We start from the raw sequence: 19,407 nt of genomic DNA on the forward strand, positions 1-19,407 counted from the left end.
TCCTTGTAATTATGCCATCACTATCAGTTTTGTTTCTGAATACCCACTTTGTACCAACAACAGATCTGTTCTTTGGTCTTGGCACTAGGGTCCAGACTTTGTTTCTTTCAAATTCATTTAACTCTTCCTGCATTGCTTGCACCCAATCAGCATCTTGAAGAGCTTCTTCCACTTTCTTTCGTTCAGTCTGAGAAAGAAAAGAATTGTAAAGACATTCACTTGAAGTAGCTGTTCTAGTTCTGACACCTGTATCAGGATTTCCAATTATTAAGTCAGGTGTATGTGATTTAGTCCACTTCCTTGCAGATGGAAGGTTTTCTCTAGAACTGGATGCTCGCCCGTGATCCATGCTATCTTCATCAACATTTTCTGATGCTCCCCCTGAAACTTTGCTCTCTGAGTTGGATTCTTCAGAATTTAAGTTTTCAGAATTATCAGAACTTGGCTTATCAGAGCTTGATGAATCAGAACTTGAAGAGCCAGATGTATGTTCTGATGCTTCTTGAGATGTGGTTGTATCTTGAGTATGCTCCCCCTGCATAGGGGCATCTTCCTTTGGCGTAGTCACCACAGTTTTAATAACATCAGCGTTTAATCCATCAGAGTTTGCAGTATCAGGATTTAGACTGTCAGGATTTTCAGTATCAGAATTTAAGTCTTCATTTTCAAATCTCAGCTGATCATGATCATTGAAATCTTCAAGTCCAGTAATCTTCTTATCATCAAAAGAGACATTGATAGATTCCATGACCACTCTTGTTCTCAAGTTATAGACTCTGAAGGCTTTTGTGGAAAGTGGATATCCAACAAAGATGCCTTCATCAGCTTTTAGATCAAATTTGGATAGCTGTTAAGGATGAGTCTTAAGAACAAAACACTTGCATCCAAATACGTGAAAATACTTCAGATTTGGCTTCTTTTTCTTCACCATCTCATATGGTGTCTTTCCATGCTTGTTAATTAGTGTTGAATTCTGAGTAAAACAAGCAGTTTGCATAGCTTCAGCCCAGAAATAGGTTGGAAGCTTTGCTTCATCAAGCATTGTACGTGCAGCTTCAATGAGAGTTCTATTCTTTCTTTCAACAACTCCATTTTTCTGTGGAGTTCCAGGAGCAGAAAATTCCTGCTTGATTCTATGGTTTTTGCAGAACTCTTCCATTATCAAATTCTTGAACTCAGTACCATTATCACTTCTTATTATTTTCACAGAATCTTTGACCAATTTATCCAGTAGCCTGACATGATCAATCAAGATAGATGCAGTTTCACTTTTTGTGTGCAAGAAATACACCCATGTGTATCTGGTGAACTCATCCACTATGACCATAACATATTTCTTCTTTGCAATAGACATGACATTTACTCGACCAAATAGATGAACATGTAGAAGGTGATAAGGCTTAAGAATTGATGATTCAGTCTTGCTCTTAAATGAGGATTTCCTTTGTTTAGCCTTCTGACAAGAATCACAAAGGCCATCAGGAGCAAATACTGACTTTGGCAGTCCTCTCACAAGATCTTTCTTGACTAGTTCATTTATATTGTTGAAATTTAAATGAGAGAGTTTCTTGTGCCAATTCCAGCTTTCTTCAATTGATGCTCTACTCATCAGACAGATTGCAGAACCATCATTACTTGTTGAAAGATTGGCTTCATAAATGTTACCACGCCTGTATCCTTTCAGAACAACTTTGCCTGTAGATTTACTTACAACTTCACAGTGTTCTTCAAAGAAATCCACATGATAACCTCTGTCACAGATTTGACTAACACTCAAGAGATTGTGTTTAAGTCTTGAGACTAGAGCTACTTCTTTAATGATGACATTCCCAAGATTAATATTGCCATATCCCAATGTTTTTCTAATGTTGCCATCTCCATAAGAAACACTTGGGCCTGCCTTCTCCACAAAGTCTGATAGCAGGGCTTTATTTCCAGTCATATGTCCTGAACATCCACTGTCCAGAACTAGGATGTTTTTCCTGTTGCCCTGCAATCACAAAGACCACTAATGATTAGTTTTAAGGACCCAGATTTGCTTGGATCCTTTGGCCTTATTAAGTTTGTTAACATTTGCAGCGGATTTAGCATCAGAGTTTATGTTAACTTTTTTTTGTCAGAATTTACACTATCAGACTTTGAATCAAAACTTACACTAGAAGGAACGATGCTAACTTTCTTTAAAGAAGGTTTTATTTGATAATAATCATAGTACAGACTATGATATTCCTTACAAGTATAAATGGAATGCCATAAACTACCACAATAAAAACAAGGATTTTGTGGCTTATATCTAACAGACTGACTCTTAACTCCTAACTTTGAAGGTAAGGAGTTTATGTTTGTATTCTTCCTGCAAAAAGAAGCCAGATGGTTAGAACTTCCACAGTTATGACATGTTTTTCTAGGAGCATCAGGAACAGGCTTATAATCATTGCTTTTATTCACACCTTCCTTTCCATTCCTATTTTTTCTAGGTGATTTTACCTTTTTTGCATTCTTAACATCTTTCAGCTTATGCTTAAGCTGCTTCTTTGTCATTAAGCCTACGTTACCTTCAGTTGTCTTTTCCTATTTTAGTTTGTCAGAAGTTAATTCCTTTTTAACTTCTGATTTCTCAGTATCAGACTTTACAGCTACAAACTTAACAGGTTTTAACTTTGGCTTTTGTTTAACAACTATAGGCTTAATATCTACAGTTCATTTATCATTCTTATCCTCTCCATAACCTAAGCCCTCTTTCCAGTTTTCACTACTTAACAAATTCTGAGTTGTTCTGCCAGAGTTAGTCCAAGTCCTGATATCTCTCTTTCCTTTTCTAACTCAGCTTTTAGAGATTCATTCATTTTAAGCACTTCATCTCTAACATAGAAAGCATCATCTCTATCTTTCTGAGTTTGATGGAACATGACTAACTCTTTTTCTAAATAATCATTCCTCTTTTTGCAAACAAGATTTTTAGAAGTTAATCTTTCACATGTTAAAGTTTGATCTCTATAGCTAATGAACTTGGTTTTAAGATATCTTCTCAACTCATTAATATCATCAGTATGAAAGGCATAAGTAGTTTGAGGTACCTTTAACTCAGCAGCTTCAGAACTGCTTTCAGCACTTGCCATATTAGCATTTGCCATCAAGGCATAATTTTCCTCACTTTCAGAATCTGAGGTGTCTGTCCAGCTTTTGTTCTTTGTGACAAGAGCCTTGCCTTTGTCACTCTTTACTTTCTTGCAATCAGGAGATATGTGGAATTTCTCACCACAGTTGTAGCATTTGACATTTGTATAATCTCCTCTGTCAGACTTTCCTTCTTTGCCCTCAGATTTTCTGAAATTCTTCTTATTAGAACTTGCACCTTTCCTGGAAAACTTTTTTCCCTTCCTGAACTTTCTGTATGCAATCTTCTTGATTCCTTTCACCATAAGAGCACACAGCTTCATCATCTCTTCATCATCATCCGTCTCAGGCAAGCTTTCAGATTCTGAGTCATCATTATTATCAGAACTTGATGACTCAGTATCAGACTTTGTGAAGAGAGCTTTACCCTAGCCTTTCCTTGAGGTAGCTACCTTGGGGGATTCTTCTTCAGCCTTAAGAGCAACTGTTCTTGACTTTCCTCATTTCCTCTTGCTTCTTTGCTCCATCTCAAGTTCATGAGTTTTGAGCATCCCATAAATTTCATCAAGAGTCGTTTCATCAAGATTATAGTTGTCTCTTATTGTTGTTGCCTTCAAATCCCAGCTTTCAGGAAGAGCCAACAGGAATTTAAGGTTTGAGTCTTCAAGATCATACTCCTTATCAACCAGTGACAAATCATTCAAGAGTTTGATAAATCTATCATATAAATCAGTCAATGACTCATTAGCCTTTGAGTCAAAGTGTTCATACTCTTGAGTAAGTATTGTCTTCATGTTCTTCTTAATCGTATCAGTTCCCTGACATCTTGTTTTCAAGGCATCCCATATCTCTTTTGCAGTCTTGCAGTTTATTACCCTGTTTGACATTACATTATCAATGGCACTATGCAGTAAGTGTCGTACCTTAGCATCCTTAGCAATTGATGTGATATCTTCAGCAGTGTAATCACTCTTCTCCTTCGTTACAGACTTTCCTGCTTCACCTGCAACTGCAACTGCGAGCTTGGTTGGTTTGTGAGGTCCTTCCTTAATTCTATCGAGATATTCTGGGTCTGTAGCTTCCAGAAACATGGTCATCCTCACCTTCCATATGGGATATTCAGATGGTCTCAATATGGGAACTCTAATCGTCTCATATCGGCTTTAAATTTGTGTTTTTGGAGGTTCTTCAGTTTTGGTGGGCTTAGTTGGAGTTTCTACTTCAGACATGATTGTTTTTGGATCTTAAACTATTTGTGTATTAACAGATAGGCTCTGATACCACTTGTTAGGTCACACACACTGTAGAGGGGGTGAATACAGTGTATAGCACAATCAAATCGAACTTTAATAACTCAAGTAACAGAAAACAAACTTTATTCAAAACAATAAACTCTGTTACAGTATGGAACTTTCCTCTCTTAGTGATGAACAAATATCACGAGAGCTGCTAGGGTTACAATGAATAATCTTCTTGATAATAATAACACTTATAGCGTAAACCCTATGTCTGTGTTTATATACTACACAGTTACAAGATAATCGCTAATTGATATGGAATATAATTCTGCTTCTTAAAATATATCAATCAGATATCTTTTCTTCCAAGTATTATATTCTTCATAGAATTCCTTCTTCATGCATATCTCTTCTTATGTTTGTCTCGATCTTCTCTTCCTGTAAATCAGCTGCCTTCCTTATCTGAAAGTTTCCTTTAAGTCCTGATATTATCTCCTGATAAATATCTCCTGAATCTTAAGTACTGATAACTTAAGTTCTGACTTCAGTATAAGTGCTGATTTCAGTTAAGTACTGATTTGTCCTGTTTAAGTAAGATCTTAAAACTAAACATAAATCATATTAGATATGACATTATCAAATATATCTAACACACCACAGCAAGTAATTCTTTTTCGGCAGTTGTATAATTTAATTGAGCACCAGAAAGAGTCTTACTTACGTAGTAGATAGAGTGAAATTTTATTATTTCGTTGCCCCAAAACTGCTCCAAGTGCAAAGTCGCTAGCATCACACATCACCTCAAAAGGGAGGCTCCAATCCGGAGTGATGATAATTGGTGCAGAAACCAATTTTGTTTTAAGCTTCTCATATGCTGCAAGACAAGAAGCATCAAATATGAATTTGATGTCCTTCTCCAATAGGTTACACAATGGCTTTGAGATTTTAGAGAAGTCTTTGATGAATCGCCTATAGAAACCAGCATGACCAAGAAAACTTCGAACTCCCTTTACAAAACTAGGCGGAGGGAGCTTTTCAATAGTTTCCAGTTTCGCTCTATCAACCTCTAAGCCTTTTCTTGACACTTTATGCCCAAGTACAATGCCTTCTTGCACCATAAAATGATATTTTTCCCAATTTAGTACCAAGTTAGTTTCTTCACACCGTTGCAGCACTCGAGCCAAGTTACTCAAGCTCGAATCAAAAGACTCACCAAGTACATAAAAATCATCCATAAAAACTTCCACGCTCTGCTCTACCATGTCTGAGAATATAGCCATCATGCATCTCTGAAAAGTAGGTGGTGCATTGCATAACCTAAATGATACTCTTCTGAAAGCAAAAGTCCTGAACGGACATGTAAAAGTAGTCTTCTCCTGATCCTCGGGTGCTACAGCAATTTGATGATAACCAGAATACCCATCCGAAATAATAGAATTCCTTACCTGCTAATCTGTCCAACATTTGATCAATGAATGGTAAAGGAAAGTGATCTTTTCTCGTGGCCTTGTTCAATTTTCGGTAGTCCATGCATACCCTCCATCCTGTTACTATCCTCGTAGGAATGAGCTCATTCTTCTCATTAACCACAAATTTAATTCCCCCTTTTTTCGGCACACATTGAACTGGGCTAACCCAAGAGCTGTCTGAGATACGATAGATGATTCCTGCATCAAGCCATTTGATGATCTCCTTCTTCACCACTTCTTTCATAATAAGATTAAGCCTTCTTTGATGTTCAACACTAGGCTTGTGACCATCTTCCATTGAAATTTTATGCATGCAGAATGAAGGACTTATACCTTTGATGTCAGCAATTTTCCACGCAATAGCTTTTTTAAATTCCTTTCAAACTCGTAGTAACTTCTCTTCTTGTGAAACTAAAAGAGTAGAAGATATAATTACGGAAAAGTTGCATTATCACCGAGAAATACGTACTTGAGATGCTCTGGAAGTTGTTTCAACTCTAGTTCAGGAGGCTCCTCAATAGATGGTTTTGATGTCTTGGATTTATCTGGCATCTTAAAACTCTCGAAATTATGAAAACTTCTCCGATAAGTAAGAAGTGCATTTAGTTCCATGATACATTCAGTAATCTCCTCAAAACTCTCATCCCCTGCTTCTTGTAAAGATAACTCTAGAGCATCAGTAGTGTGATGAGCTAACAATTACATGTCATCTTCACCTGTGATAACATTCAAAGAAAAACAACTTTCCTCATTATTAGAAAACTTCATAGCAGAGAAAACATTAAAGGTGACCTGATCATCCTGCACACGCATAGTTAACTCTCCTTTCTGAACATCAATAAGAGTTCTTCCAGTAGCTAAGAATGGCCTACCAAGAAGCAATGGTATGGCTAAATCTTCTTCCATATCAAGAACAATAAAATCTGCAGGAAAAATGAATTTATCCACCTTTACAAGAATATCTTTAACTATACCCCTGGGATATGCCAAAGATCTATCTGCCAACTGCAACCGAACTGATGTTGGCTTAACTTCTCCAACTCCTAGCTTCATAAAAATTGATAATGTCATTAGATTGATATTTGCTCCCAAATCACATAAAGCTTTGCCAAAATATTGTGTTCCAATAGTACAGGGGATAGTGAAGCTCCCTGGATCTTTGAGTTTTGGAGGAAGCTTTTTCTGTAAAATAGCATTACACTCATCAGTTAAAGCTACAATTTCAAAGTCTTTTAATCTTCTCTTTCTTGAAAAAATATCCTTCATGAACTTGACATAGCTTGGCATTTGCTCCAATGCTTTGATAAAAAGAATATTTATAGAAAGATTCTTGAAGACATCCATAAATTCCTGAAACTGCTTCTCGTGTTTCTGCTCCTGCAATCTCTGAGGGAATGGAGGAGGAGGATAAACCAGTTTCTTTTGTATTGGTGCATTAGTCTGAGAATTGTGTAGTATAATGGGCTTTTTATTCACCATTTTATTAGGCTCTTCACTAGATTCAGCCTCAATGTTTGCATCAACATCAATCTTCTTTGTACTTCCTTCGATTTCCTTTCCACTCCTTAAAGTAATTGCCTTGCAATGTTGCCTCCTATCATTTTTGGATTTGGCTCAGTGTCACTAGGCAAGGAACCTTGTGGACAATTGTTGAGTGCACTAGCTTGTTGACCCATCTGCATCTCCAAATCTCTCATCGATGCATTTTGGTTTTGAATCATAGCATCTGTTTTCTGCATATATTGAGGAAGAAGATCTTCAGTGGTTAGCTTCTTTTCAATCTCATGTGACCTTGGTTGCTGTTGAAAACCCGCAGGTACATTAGAATTGTATGGCATGTATGGTCTAGCATTGTTACTCCATGAAATATTGGGATGATTCATCCATCCAGGATTATATGTATTGGAATAAGGATTATTTTGCTGGTTATTCGAATTCCCCACAGAGTTCACGGTATTAGACTGTGATGCATCATGATACATTAATGGACATTGTTGAGTTGGATGTCCTTCTCCACACATATCACAGAATGTTGGAGGATTCTGAACTTTTTGAACTTGTTCCACTGGTTGATGCCTATCCATTAATAATGACTCAAGCTTTTTATTTAAGGCTTCAAATTATGATACCATTTTAGCTGAGAAAGATGTAAAGGGATCAACTTCATACACACCTGCCACTTTCTTCAACCTTGCTCGATCGTACACCCTGTAGTTTTTTGAAGTGATGTCCTCTAGAATCTCGAGCGCATCTTCTGGATACTGGTTAATCAACGAACCCCTCGCAGCTCCATCAACTTGAGTAGCATATTTCAATGTCAATCCATTATAGAATGTACGAATCTTCTGCTGATTAGATAGCCCATGATGGGGACACTTCCTTAAGAGATCTTTGAACCTCTCATAAGCTTCATAAAGAGATTCCATATTGAATTGCTGAAAATTCTGAATTTCTTTAATCAGCCGCTCTGTTTTTGCTGGGGAAAAGTACTTGTTTAGAAATTTCTCAACAAGTTGATTCCATGTAGTGATAGAGTTGATTGGTAGAGAGTCCAACCATTCCCTTGCTCTTCCATCAAGTGACCGACTGAATAGCCTTAGTCTTATAGTCTCCTCAGTAACACCATTAACCTTAAAATTATCAACAATCTCAAGGAAATTCCTCAAGTGAGCATTAGGATCTTCAGTAGAAAGACCATGAAATTTTTTATCCCTGATAGCTTGCATTGTAGCTGAATCAACAGGAAAAATATTTACAGCAATGGCTGGTCTCGCAATACTAGAGTGAATGCCATCGAAAGTAGGCATTATGTACTCCTTAACCCGCAAGCGCCTTTCAGGTTGAACTCCTTCAACTATGTTCCCATTATCACCCATTGTACAGACTTTAATCTTAGCTTCCTTTACTTTCTTATGATTCTTTTTCGCAGTTTTCTCAATCTCCAAATCAAGTGAAAGAAGAAAAGATGAATCATGTCTACGCATACAAAATCAAGCCCTACAAAGATGAACAAAAGAACAATTAAAAACTTGATCTCAAAGTACTAAATAGTGCAATGATATTAACAAATAAATACTTAAAAATAGTCCCCGGCAGCGGCGCCAAAAACTTGTTGTCGGTTTTACAACCTTAATGCAAGAGCACGTATCGCAACAAGTAGTATATAAATTCGTTCCTACGAAGACTATTAATAAGATGTTAAATACCAATTACTACTTTTCTTTTAATTCAAGTCAAATAAAAATCAAGTGAAATTTTTACTAAATTATCACTAAATAATTAAATTAACGCAAAAGCGAATAATAAATTCCAAGAGAATGAAAACTAGGCTTTTAATTTCATCTAATGTTCTTCAATAAGCTTCTCCTTTAACCTCTATTTTTGTGGTCTAATTACTAGTCTAAGACAAATATGTATTCACAAGGACCTTCCGAATATCAAGTGACTCTAATTTATGCAATAACCCCCATATTCATATGTAAGATTTTAAAGCATAAACAACATTAAGTTTTGTCTTAATTGGACTTCTTAGGGTGTTTAGGTATATTCCTATCCTAACCATAAATTAATATAAATATTAATCTTAAGATATATTGATTGGGTCTTAATTTAGGGTTTCTCTTCCAAGTCCACCTAAATTATGAAATCAATCTCAAGGGTGATCAATCTTTGAGAAGCATTAAACACAAATCAACATAAACAATTAATATGACCACAAAAACAGAGAAAAAAATACAACTTATAGTTTAACAGAAGAATCCATTAAAGGACTAGATAGAAAATTAGTTCATCATCTCAAAAGAAAATAATACACAAGAGTATGTAAATATGATGAAAAAGTAAGGAGAAAAGATAAAATATGTAGATGCAGCAATCTCCTCTTCTTCAAGCTTTTTCCCTCTTGACCGTAGCCTCCTTTTCTTCTCCAGGAACTCAATACCTTATAATAATATCTGATGTATCTATATGTATCTAATTATTATATTTTAATGTTTTAACGAAAATACAAATAAGTTTCCTAAACTGATTCTATTTTCCAAGTAAAATTCGTAGTTGACTTTTCTTCAGAAAGTATGGACCTCTCCAGATGGATGTTGATCTCTGGACCACCTTAGAATGATAGAGGATCTCGTTATCTTCGCGTGGGCTGTTGAATCGCCCAATTCGGACTTCTGGAACTCAAGATATGGCCCAAACAATGTAGTATGCATGTGCAGTCCAACAAATCCGAATTATCTTCTAATAAATCTCCAAAATCAGCTTTTTAATTCTCCAATCCTTCCAAGTTTAGAATTTCTTGCCTCCTACAATAAAACATTACAATTTATTTAATAAAAATCTAATTAAATGCAAAATATAATAAATATGAGGAATAAAATCATATAAAATATATATAAATATATACTCTATCACGCGGCCGCGCTGACCTTCTTGAAAATCTTTATTTTCTTGTTTTCTTGGCGTGTTTGAGTTGGCAATCCTCGAGCAATCTTCCTGAGCACTGTCCTAACACCAATTTAGCACCAAAACAATGCTAAATCTCTTGATTCTTTTATTTATGCCTGAAATACAAAAACACTACAAAAATACATCAAATACACAAATAACTCGAGTACAAAACATCAATTCAAACCTTTATAGAGCATTTTAAGTGGACATAAATGCCACTTAACACCTGCCCCTCAAGTGTTGGCCAAATATACCCTCATGTACTTCCTCTGAAACAAATCGAGTCTCATCCGGCCTGAGACACCTTAAGTAAGGAACTACGAAAGACCTTATATAAAGAATCCCATCAATCAAAGAATATCTTAGAGCTCATACAGACAACTTTCTTTCTTCCACAACATCACTAGGGAGCCATCCGGTTTTTAGATGAGCCTTAATAGGATCTATCCATGACCCTTCAAGCCCTATGGGGGCAACTAGCTTGACGTCTATGCTCCACATTTTCAAAACACGAAAGTACACACTTTTAGAGCTTTCTTCTATTTCTGATGAGGAAAATTTGGATAATGCATCGGCCTTAGCATTTTTTTCTCTTGGAATGTGCTCGATATGACATTCATCGAACTGAGTCATCACAACTCTCACTAGGCGTACATACTGCATCATAGTTTCATCCTTTGCTTCGAACTCTCCCTTGACCTGGGATACCACAATTTTTGAGTCCCCACAAACTTTTAAAGCCTTGACCCTCAACATCCCTACAAGGACAAGGCCAGCTATCAGAGCTTCATACTCGGCTTCATTATTTGTAGTCGAAAAATCTAACTTCATATCACATTTAATCAAGAATCCATCGGGGCTTTGTAAAACTAATCCTACTCCACTCGAATTTGTTTTTGATGCTCCATCAAAATAAAGAACCCAGAATTCCTTGTCCTTGTTTTGTCCACCTTCATTATCTTCTTTTCCATGAGGTTCAGTATCTTCCTGCCCCCCGACTTCTTGGTTGGGGATGGTACATTCAACCACGAAGTCAGTGAAGGTCTGAGCTTTTATCACTGTTCGAGAATTATACTTTATATCGAATTCTCCCATCTCAATCGCCCATTTAATCAACCTTCCACTGGATTTAGGAATGTGAATTATGTTTCTCAAAGGCTGATTCGTTAGTACATCAATCTTATGAGCTTGGAAGTAAGGACGCAACTTCCTTGAGGCCATCACTAGGGAAAAAGCAAATTTTTCAATAGTCGAATAATTCAACTCAGCTCTGTGCAGAATCTTACTAACGTAATATATAGGTTTCGGGACTTTAAGTTCCTCCTTAACTAACACGGCACTCAAGGCATTTTCTGAAATGGCCAGATATAAGTACAAAGTTTCATTCAGGACTAGTTTGGCCAACAACGGGGGCTTGAATCATGTATTTCTTTAATCCTTCGAACGCCTCTTGACTTTCCTCATTGCATATGAAATCTTTTACTTTCTTCAAGTCTTTGAAGAATGGTAAGCACTTGTCTCCAGATTTGGAGATAAATCGTCCCAAGGCAGCAACCCATCCAGTGAGTTTTTGAACATCCTTGAGACACCGCGGAGGCTCCATGTCCAAAATGGCCTTTATTTTATCAGGATTTTCTTCAATTCCCCTCTTGGAGACCATCAACCATAAAAATTTTCCAGATTATACTCTGAAAGCATATTTTGCAGGATTTAACATCATTTTGTGGTATCTAAGGACCTCAAAAGCTTCCCTCAAGTGGATTATATGATCATCCTTCACAAGACTCTTGACTAACATGTCATATATATATACTTCCATAGTTTTCCCAATAAGATCTTTAAAAATCTTATTTACCAACATTTGATAGGTAGCTCCTGTATTCTTGAGACCAAATGCCATAACAAGATAACAAAAAACACCAAAGTCAGTGATAAATGATACCTTTGGGATGTCATTCTTATGCATCTTGATCTGATTGTAGCCACTAAATCCATCCATAAATCTTAGCATCTCATGGCCTGCAGTTGCATCTATCAGAGTGTTTATTCTTGGGAGTGGAAAACAATCCTTTGGGCATGCATCTTTCAAATCAATGAAATCTGTTAGGCACAAAACATGCGCTAATAATTCACACAAGTATACGCGTTCGCAAGTAGTACATAATGATTTCTAGTTTGTTCCCATAGAGACTCTGACTAATTATGTTCAATTAACACTTACTCACCAATGTATGATTACTTCTCAATATCAAGACAATAACATTTAAGGTTGATTAACTAATTATTAACTACGAGAATTAAACACTTAAATTAACACTTGAATTAACAATATTAAACACACATGAGATCATAACTTCATTACTAGTTCATTCAATAGTTATTGTTATTACCCTTAGCATGTAACAGTGATGATATTAATCGAATAACACGAAACTGATAAAAGCCAACTTTCGTTGCACAATTACCATTCTACCAAGAATCCATAATTAAGATAGAAGTTGAATATGCATCAATTATGTTGAGACCCTATATGTCTACAGAATTTGACAACTTAACGATTTAAGTGCAAGTTATTCATTATGATTACACAGGGCAAGTCAAACGGTTAGAATTACCCACTAATCATGCATACAACATATGAACCTATGCTAGCATGGAAAGTTCTAAATCTCAAGATTCATTGTCGCTTCACAAGAGATTAACAGGCTATCTTATATGTTCGCGACGCATATAAGACGAATAAGCACAACATATGCTAGATATCATAAAATCATCACATACCAAGGTATTAAACAATTAACTAAAGAAATCCATAGTAAATCCGCTACGACCCCATGATCACGACTAGCCCATGATAGAACTCATCATCACCATGGGTTCATATGAAAACATGATAATCACACAATGATATAAACTAATAAAAATACTTAATAAAAATAGAGTACGTCATAAGAGTATTAAGGTTTAAAGTAAAGAAAACTAGCATCCACAGTTACAACGAATAAAAGAATCACAAGATAACGTATGCTTCATCTTCTTCATTGTGGTGTGCTAAAACGGTCTTCTTAATCTTCTCTCCTTGCTCCTTACTTGTTGCTTGTTATTTTGAAACGTCTCTCAAGTAGGTTTATATAAGAGTCCACAAGAAACAGCAGACTCAGAAGCCCAATAGAAGTTGAATTAGAAATCCAGATTCCAAATTTACGACCCCAAGCGGCCGCCTCAGTTCCCCGCGGGCTCCTGCATCTCAAGGCGGTCGCCTGCATATCCCAGGCGGGCGCCTGCACAACTTCTGGAAAATCCCACTTTCTGCTTCTGATTTTGCTGAATTCTTTGCACAACTCCCTGCAACCGTTTTCAAGTACTTCCCTAGGCTTATTATGATGAAATCTCCCTAATTACGCAAGTTATACCCTGAAATACACAAACACTAGAAAAATGCATCAAATACACAAAATACTTAATTTCAAGACATCAATTCAAGTCATTATAAGACGTTCTAAGTGGTATAAAATGCCACTTATCACACCCCCAAACTGAAATCGATGCTTGTCCTCAAGCGTCACAGACTCAAAAACAAAATAAAAACATGCATGAATGCAAACTACATGAAATGCAGCGATCCCCATCGCAATGACTAAATCAACCAGCACATGACATCTCAACAAATGCAATTAGGCGACTAAAGATCAATCAAATCATGCAAGCTAACATACAACAAAAAACGTGGTGTGTGCAAATGCTTAACAGATATGCTTCGAAACTAGATCAATTATCAAAACTCAATTATCCTCAAGGCAATCACAAGATTATAAGAAGAATATATTCTAGACACAAAATGACTTATAACACTTCAAGATCACTGGTGTAACACCTCCAAATCCGGGGTCGGGGATCCGGGTTGTCACGAGTTCCAATTCCCTTAACAACTCTTAATCTTAATAAACAACCAACCACTGCGTACTGTGACCCCACAATATACACACACACCACAAGTTATAGTCTCAGAGATGAATACCAAAAATAACACAAGTCATTTTATTCCACAATTATAAGTCATTATACCTCAAAAGGGTTTCTGAATAAATTTACATTTCCTTGCCATTATTACAATTCATATAGATACATAAGTCTGGTGCATCAAAAGTTGGAAGCCTGGCCTATTGGTAATTCCTACCTCAGCTACAGCGGCATCAACGCTTCCAGAAAACTGCGAAACGTTTTCTAACCGCTTGCGAATTGGAAGCTTGGTCTTGTTCATCTTTTCTATCTGTTGTTGTGTGATGAAAGAAGAAAGCAAGGGTGAACAACAAGCCCACCAAAATAATATGTATAATGATTAACAATATATGAGCATTCTCATCATAGTACTCATGAAAGTCTTGGTCAAAAAGAAATGAACCAAGTTTGATATCTTAATGCGACGAAGTCACAAAATATACAGTATATATATACATATATACTTTTCAAAATCTTTGAAATCCTCTGCCATGAATAATATACACAGAGTTCCGGTTTATAACCGTATAAAAATATCGTTGCAAGGTGATCTCATATATCTAACCTTGTCTCAACGTTTTTCTGAAAATCTTTGTCATGCATAAGATAATCATTAACCAGATATAAGTTGAAAAGGTGAAGTTACGAGATAATCCAATATACTTATATCTTTTCCGAATACTACTTAGAACTACCACCGTTCAAGGTATAATCAGTTTCAAAAGTTCATCACATAGATGAGACTACAAGATAAGATTTGAATAGATTCAATCTTGAAATATCATTCAAAAGAAATAAAGTTACGAGATACTTCATTAAGTCCCGATACATATATCCATATATATCTCTCATACATTTCCTGAAAACCTCTGTCATGTAAAGTATGAACAGAGTTGTAATATCCAATGAATTTGGAAAGAAAAGAATTTTGGCATAAACCCGATATCTTGCTGATCAGGCAAAGATACCCATTAAGTAACCTTTTCTACTGTAGATGGATGAATTCCTCGCCGGTCATCACGCTGGCCGCATTAGGACCTCGCGCTAGACCGTTACCCGGCCACTCACGCGTGGATGGACTGTCACCCAGCCTCTTACACCTTCATAGACCGTACCCCGGCCTGTCGGTTATGCTGACTCAATTAGATGGACTTACTTCCCGAACATTGGGCAAGTAATCAAATTGTTTTCTCAAAACAACAACCACGTTGCGAATATAAAATACACCACAGAGCCGGATCCTTTAATTTTTGAGCGAGTATTTAAATCCCCTTCGAAAGGAAGATCTTAAATCTGAAAACGAGTTTTGGGATCCGCTCTAACTTTTAAAATCATTTTGAAGACTCGAAAACATTTTTAAGAATGCTTGGAGTAATGCTGATTTAATAAAATTAATCAGTCCCGATATATTAGAAAATATCTGAATATTATTATTTAAATAATATTCTCATAAAGGATAATCTTTATAAAAATAATTGAAGTAGAAGTTTTAAAACTCATACTTGAAATGAATAATAATTAACCAAAGATATACTTATACGAAAGTATGATCTTTATTTGAATAATTGAAACATTATTCTTTAATAAAATAAAGAATATTATTTAATAAAATAAGCGGAGTCATAAGTCCTCGAATGAATATTCAAAATAATATTCATTAAATAAAATAAAGTTATCGAATAAACCTTATTCGATTAATAGTTTTGAAAACTATATCCAAATATAAGTATATAAAAATATATATATATTATACTCGGGAACATCGACTCCCGGTTTAGAAAATGTTAACCTTTGGGTCCCCTATACTAAGGGTATACGCAACTACTGCTTATCTCTAGCATAGGTATTATGCAAATTATAAGCATTTGAATCAATAATTAGATATCAAGATTACGATACAAGCATGCATATAAATATCATATCACATGCTCCAATATATCGCAAGACTTTGCTAATAATAATCATGCACTTATCACAAGATAATACATATACATATATACATCACAACAACAGTATAACGGGTAGAAAACTTGACTGAGTGCTCCGGGGTAGACTTAAGCTTAGAGTGGGTCCGGTAACCTAAGAACAACAACATAAGCCGGAATTAAACCACGGTCACTTAAGAAACTAGACTTTATCCACTTAGACCCTAACGTTCGTTTATACGCTTAACGATTTGCGTTAATCATTCGCACACCCTCGGCTCCACTAATTTTAATAAAATTAATCATTACGAATTTTAAGGAGACTCTTTCGCGAGTACTTTACCAACTTCCTAATCCACCTTACATAATTGTTTCAAAATCCAATTAATCTTTTAAGGGCCTTAAACAAGGTCTCAAAGTAAAGCGAGGGGTAAAGGTTCGTACGCGAAACGTCGTTACTTAAAACGGTCGTTTCTCCTAAACCGTACATTGGAACCAAGTGAACCACATACCAAAACGAATATTACGACACGCTCTAGCTAATCATGGTAATGTTACAGATTGGTCAGTGATTTATCTGGCCTAAGATTCATGTACAACAGTCTAAGGAAAACGAGCATTACGACGGCTATGTTTACGAGTGTTCCAAGTTTCTCACTACACCAAAACTTCACCAAACAACCCACAATTATTAACATATCAAAACCTCAACTAAATAATACTATACCAGTCCTTATTCTCCAGATTCTTCATCTCAACCAACCACAATCAAGTTTTATTAACTATAACAAGATTCATTCACCAAATCACTCCAAATCCAAATCAAACTACTAATGTGACGACTGAGAATTTTGCGACGTAATTAAGTCAATAAAGTATGTGTTATGTGATGTGATTATAATTATGTGACTAAGTGATGATTAATTGTCTTTTCTGTATATTAGAGTATGGGAGCGTAAATAAAAACGTTCCAATTTAAAGAGTCAGCTTAGAAGTTAAGCTGTGGTGTCGGGCCGTCAGGTAGAACGGAACCCGTCCTAATAGGGAGATAAAGAATATAAAATGTAAAGTATGTGTGATTGAATGAACTGAATGTTTGAATAAAGTATTTCGTCCTAAGTGACGTGTTGATTGATAATGATAATGAGAAGCGCAATCGAAACGCTGAGCGTCGGGCCGTCAGGCGGAACGTGACCCGGTACGCGTAAAAGAGGATAAAGATTAAAGAAGGATAAATTCTATGATCAAACCTGAGTCGTTACGTGATTATACATATGAGATTGTTGTCTTTGTGCATGACTATGTGTTCTGTGACAATTTTATGAATTTTAAAGGGATTATGTGTCTTAAATAAAGGTTTAATTAACCTTCACGCATTTTTATAAAATCATTTGAGTAAGATAAAAACATGGGATTTATTCTGATATCTTCTTAGTAGTCCAAGAGACTTTTTAAAAATGATGAGTGAATTTAAATGTTGGTCTTTGCATTTTTAAATTGATTTTATGTGGAAAATGTTATTATTAGAGCAAGCTTGCGAAATTCATATAAAATCAACCGTTTGCTCAAAAATCTATTATGAGTAATGGTTAAAAAGCTAATTTCGAGGCCTACGTATTAAAATTGTCATTTTCAATAAATCTCGACTTCCCGAGAGTGATATATTTTATATTTAAATTTTGTTGCATTTGAGTAAAAAGAAAAGGGACTATGAGCATGAAATGGAATTAATAGATTACAAATTTGCCCTTATTTTAAGTGGTATATAAACCCACTTCCCTCCCCCTTTTTCTTTTTCCTCCCGTGCACTCACTCTTCCCTACCCTTCTCTTTTCTTTTCTTTCTCTCGAACACTCTCTCTCTCTCTCTCTCTCGGCTCTCTCCATCTCTCATCTCCTTCACTTGCATGCAACCCTCAAATCTCATCCAAACTCAAAGATATTGCTACCTTTAGACTTTATTTTCGGTATACTCTTTGATTCCTATTTGCATGTAAGTGTTTATAGAAGTTTTGTTGGTTAATCACTATGGTGGTGTTCAAAAAAAACAATTTCTTGATGCAAAACAATGAGAGTGAATTCAAGCACTTTTGGGGTCATAAACTCGAGAGGAGACCCGTTATGGGCTCTCTCAAGTTCGACCACCACCGGCCATGATCCAAAGGAGAGCCGGTGTAGTTTCTATGATATGATAATTTGATTTTAGCTTTGCATGTTATGGTTTCTTGAAAGCTTTAAGAAGGATTTTGTTTCTTGTGTTGAAACTCGAATATGTGGTTGATAAAATGATTTCATTGATTGTTTTAGGAAGTAAATGGATATGTGTAAGTGTTTGTTGTTTGGAAAAATCAAAAATTAAGGTTTGTATATGAGTTTTTACTTCGGCTATATGCTAACTAAAAGAGGAATTTAATTTTTGTAAGTTGATCTTGGTGAATACTAAGCTTATATAGCCTAAAGAGTGATTGCATGTTAGTTTTAAAGAAGATCAAGTGGTGCATGTCAATGTTTAGTCCTTGAGTTGTAAATCATGTTCTTGCTGAATGGAAAATAAACTTAAAAGGGGATAATTTGGTGATTAAGTGGATGCTTGTTGATTGAATGAATTGATTAAAGCTAAAGTCACTAGGTAATGCTTGGTTTTGGTGTTTAAGTGATTGGAATGATCTAGTTAAGGACTAAAACAAGTAGGAAATGTGATATGTAACCTTGCATGTCAAAATCCATTCTTGCATGTTTGATTTATGGAAAACTCGATTGGGTTCTAAGGAATAAAAAGAGGAATTAAGTTGGTTTTTGTCAATTATATTAACGGCTAGTGAGAACTTGATTGCATGATAAAGATGGGGTAGTGTTTATGTTCGAAGTTTGGATGATTAAAAGAAGTTGTTGATTTTGACTCTTAATGTGTTTGTGATGCGAATTTTTGATTAAAAAGGATAAGGTTAAAGTGAATAATGAATCTTGTAAATTGCATTAGTTGTGCATGATTGTGTGAGATTGAAATTGAATATATGTGGATGTGTTTTGTATGTTTGGTTCGAATTAAGGAGTAAAAGAAAAAGGGAATTAAATCATTTGATATTAAAAAAAAGAGCTATAAGTGATAGCTATGGTCGTAAATGTTTGGTTGTGAATAAATCATGTATTCGTAAAGTTATATTAGTGTGATTTGAGAAATAGCTAAGATTAAGCAAATACGCTTTGGTTA

The 19,407-nt window shown here is 35.6% G+C and overlaps 1 protein-coding gene and 1 non-coding gene across 2 annotated transcripts; one reads left to right on the forward strand and one right to left on the reverse strand.

Moving 5' to 3' along the window:
• Nucleotides 1-6,256: 6,256 nt before the first annotated feature.
• On the reverse strand, nucleotides 6,257-7,303 carry LOC141696296 (uncharacterized). The gene is made up of 2 exons (XM_074500457.1): nucleotides 6,541-7,303; nucleotides 6,257-6,492 (listed from the first exon to the last, which is right to left on the reverse strand). The coding sequence occupies exons 1-2, from the start codon at nucleotides 7,301-7,303 to the stop codon at nucleotides 6,257-6,259; spliced, it is 999 nt and encodes a 332-aa protein (XP_074356558.1).
• An 879-nt stretch (nucleotides 7,304-8,182) lies between these two features.
• LOC141709898 (small nucleolar RNA R71) lies at nucleotides 8,183-8,289 on the forward strand. The gene has a single exon (XR_012570452.1). It is a non-coding gene; the product is annotated as a small nucleolar RNA R71 (small nucleolar RNA).
• The last annotated feature ends 11,118 nt before the right edge of the window (nucleotides 8,290-19,407 follow it).

This window comes from Apium graveolens, chromosome 2, assembly GCF_009905375.1.
Source record: "Apium graveolens cultivar Ventura chromosome 2, ASM990537v1, whole genome shotgun sequence".
Lineage (NCBI taxonomy): Eukaryota > Viridiplantae > Streptophyta > Magnoliopsida > Apiales > Apiaceae > Apium > Apium graveolens.

Coding starts and splice junctions, on each gene's coding strand:
- LOC141696296 (XM_074500457.1), bottom strand. CDS start 7,303: ATGGTGAATAAAAAGCCCATTATACTACACAATTCTCAGACTAATGCA. Junction 6,493..6,540: donor TTCTTTGAATGTTATCACAG/GTGAAGATGACA, acceptor CTGATGCTCTAG/AGTTATCTTTACAAGAAGCA.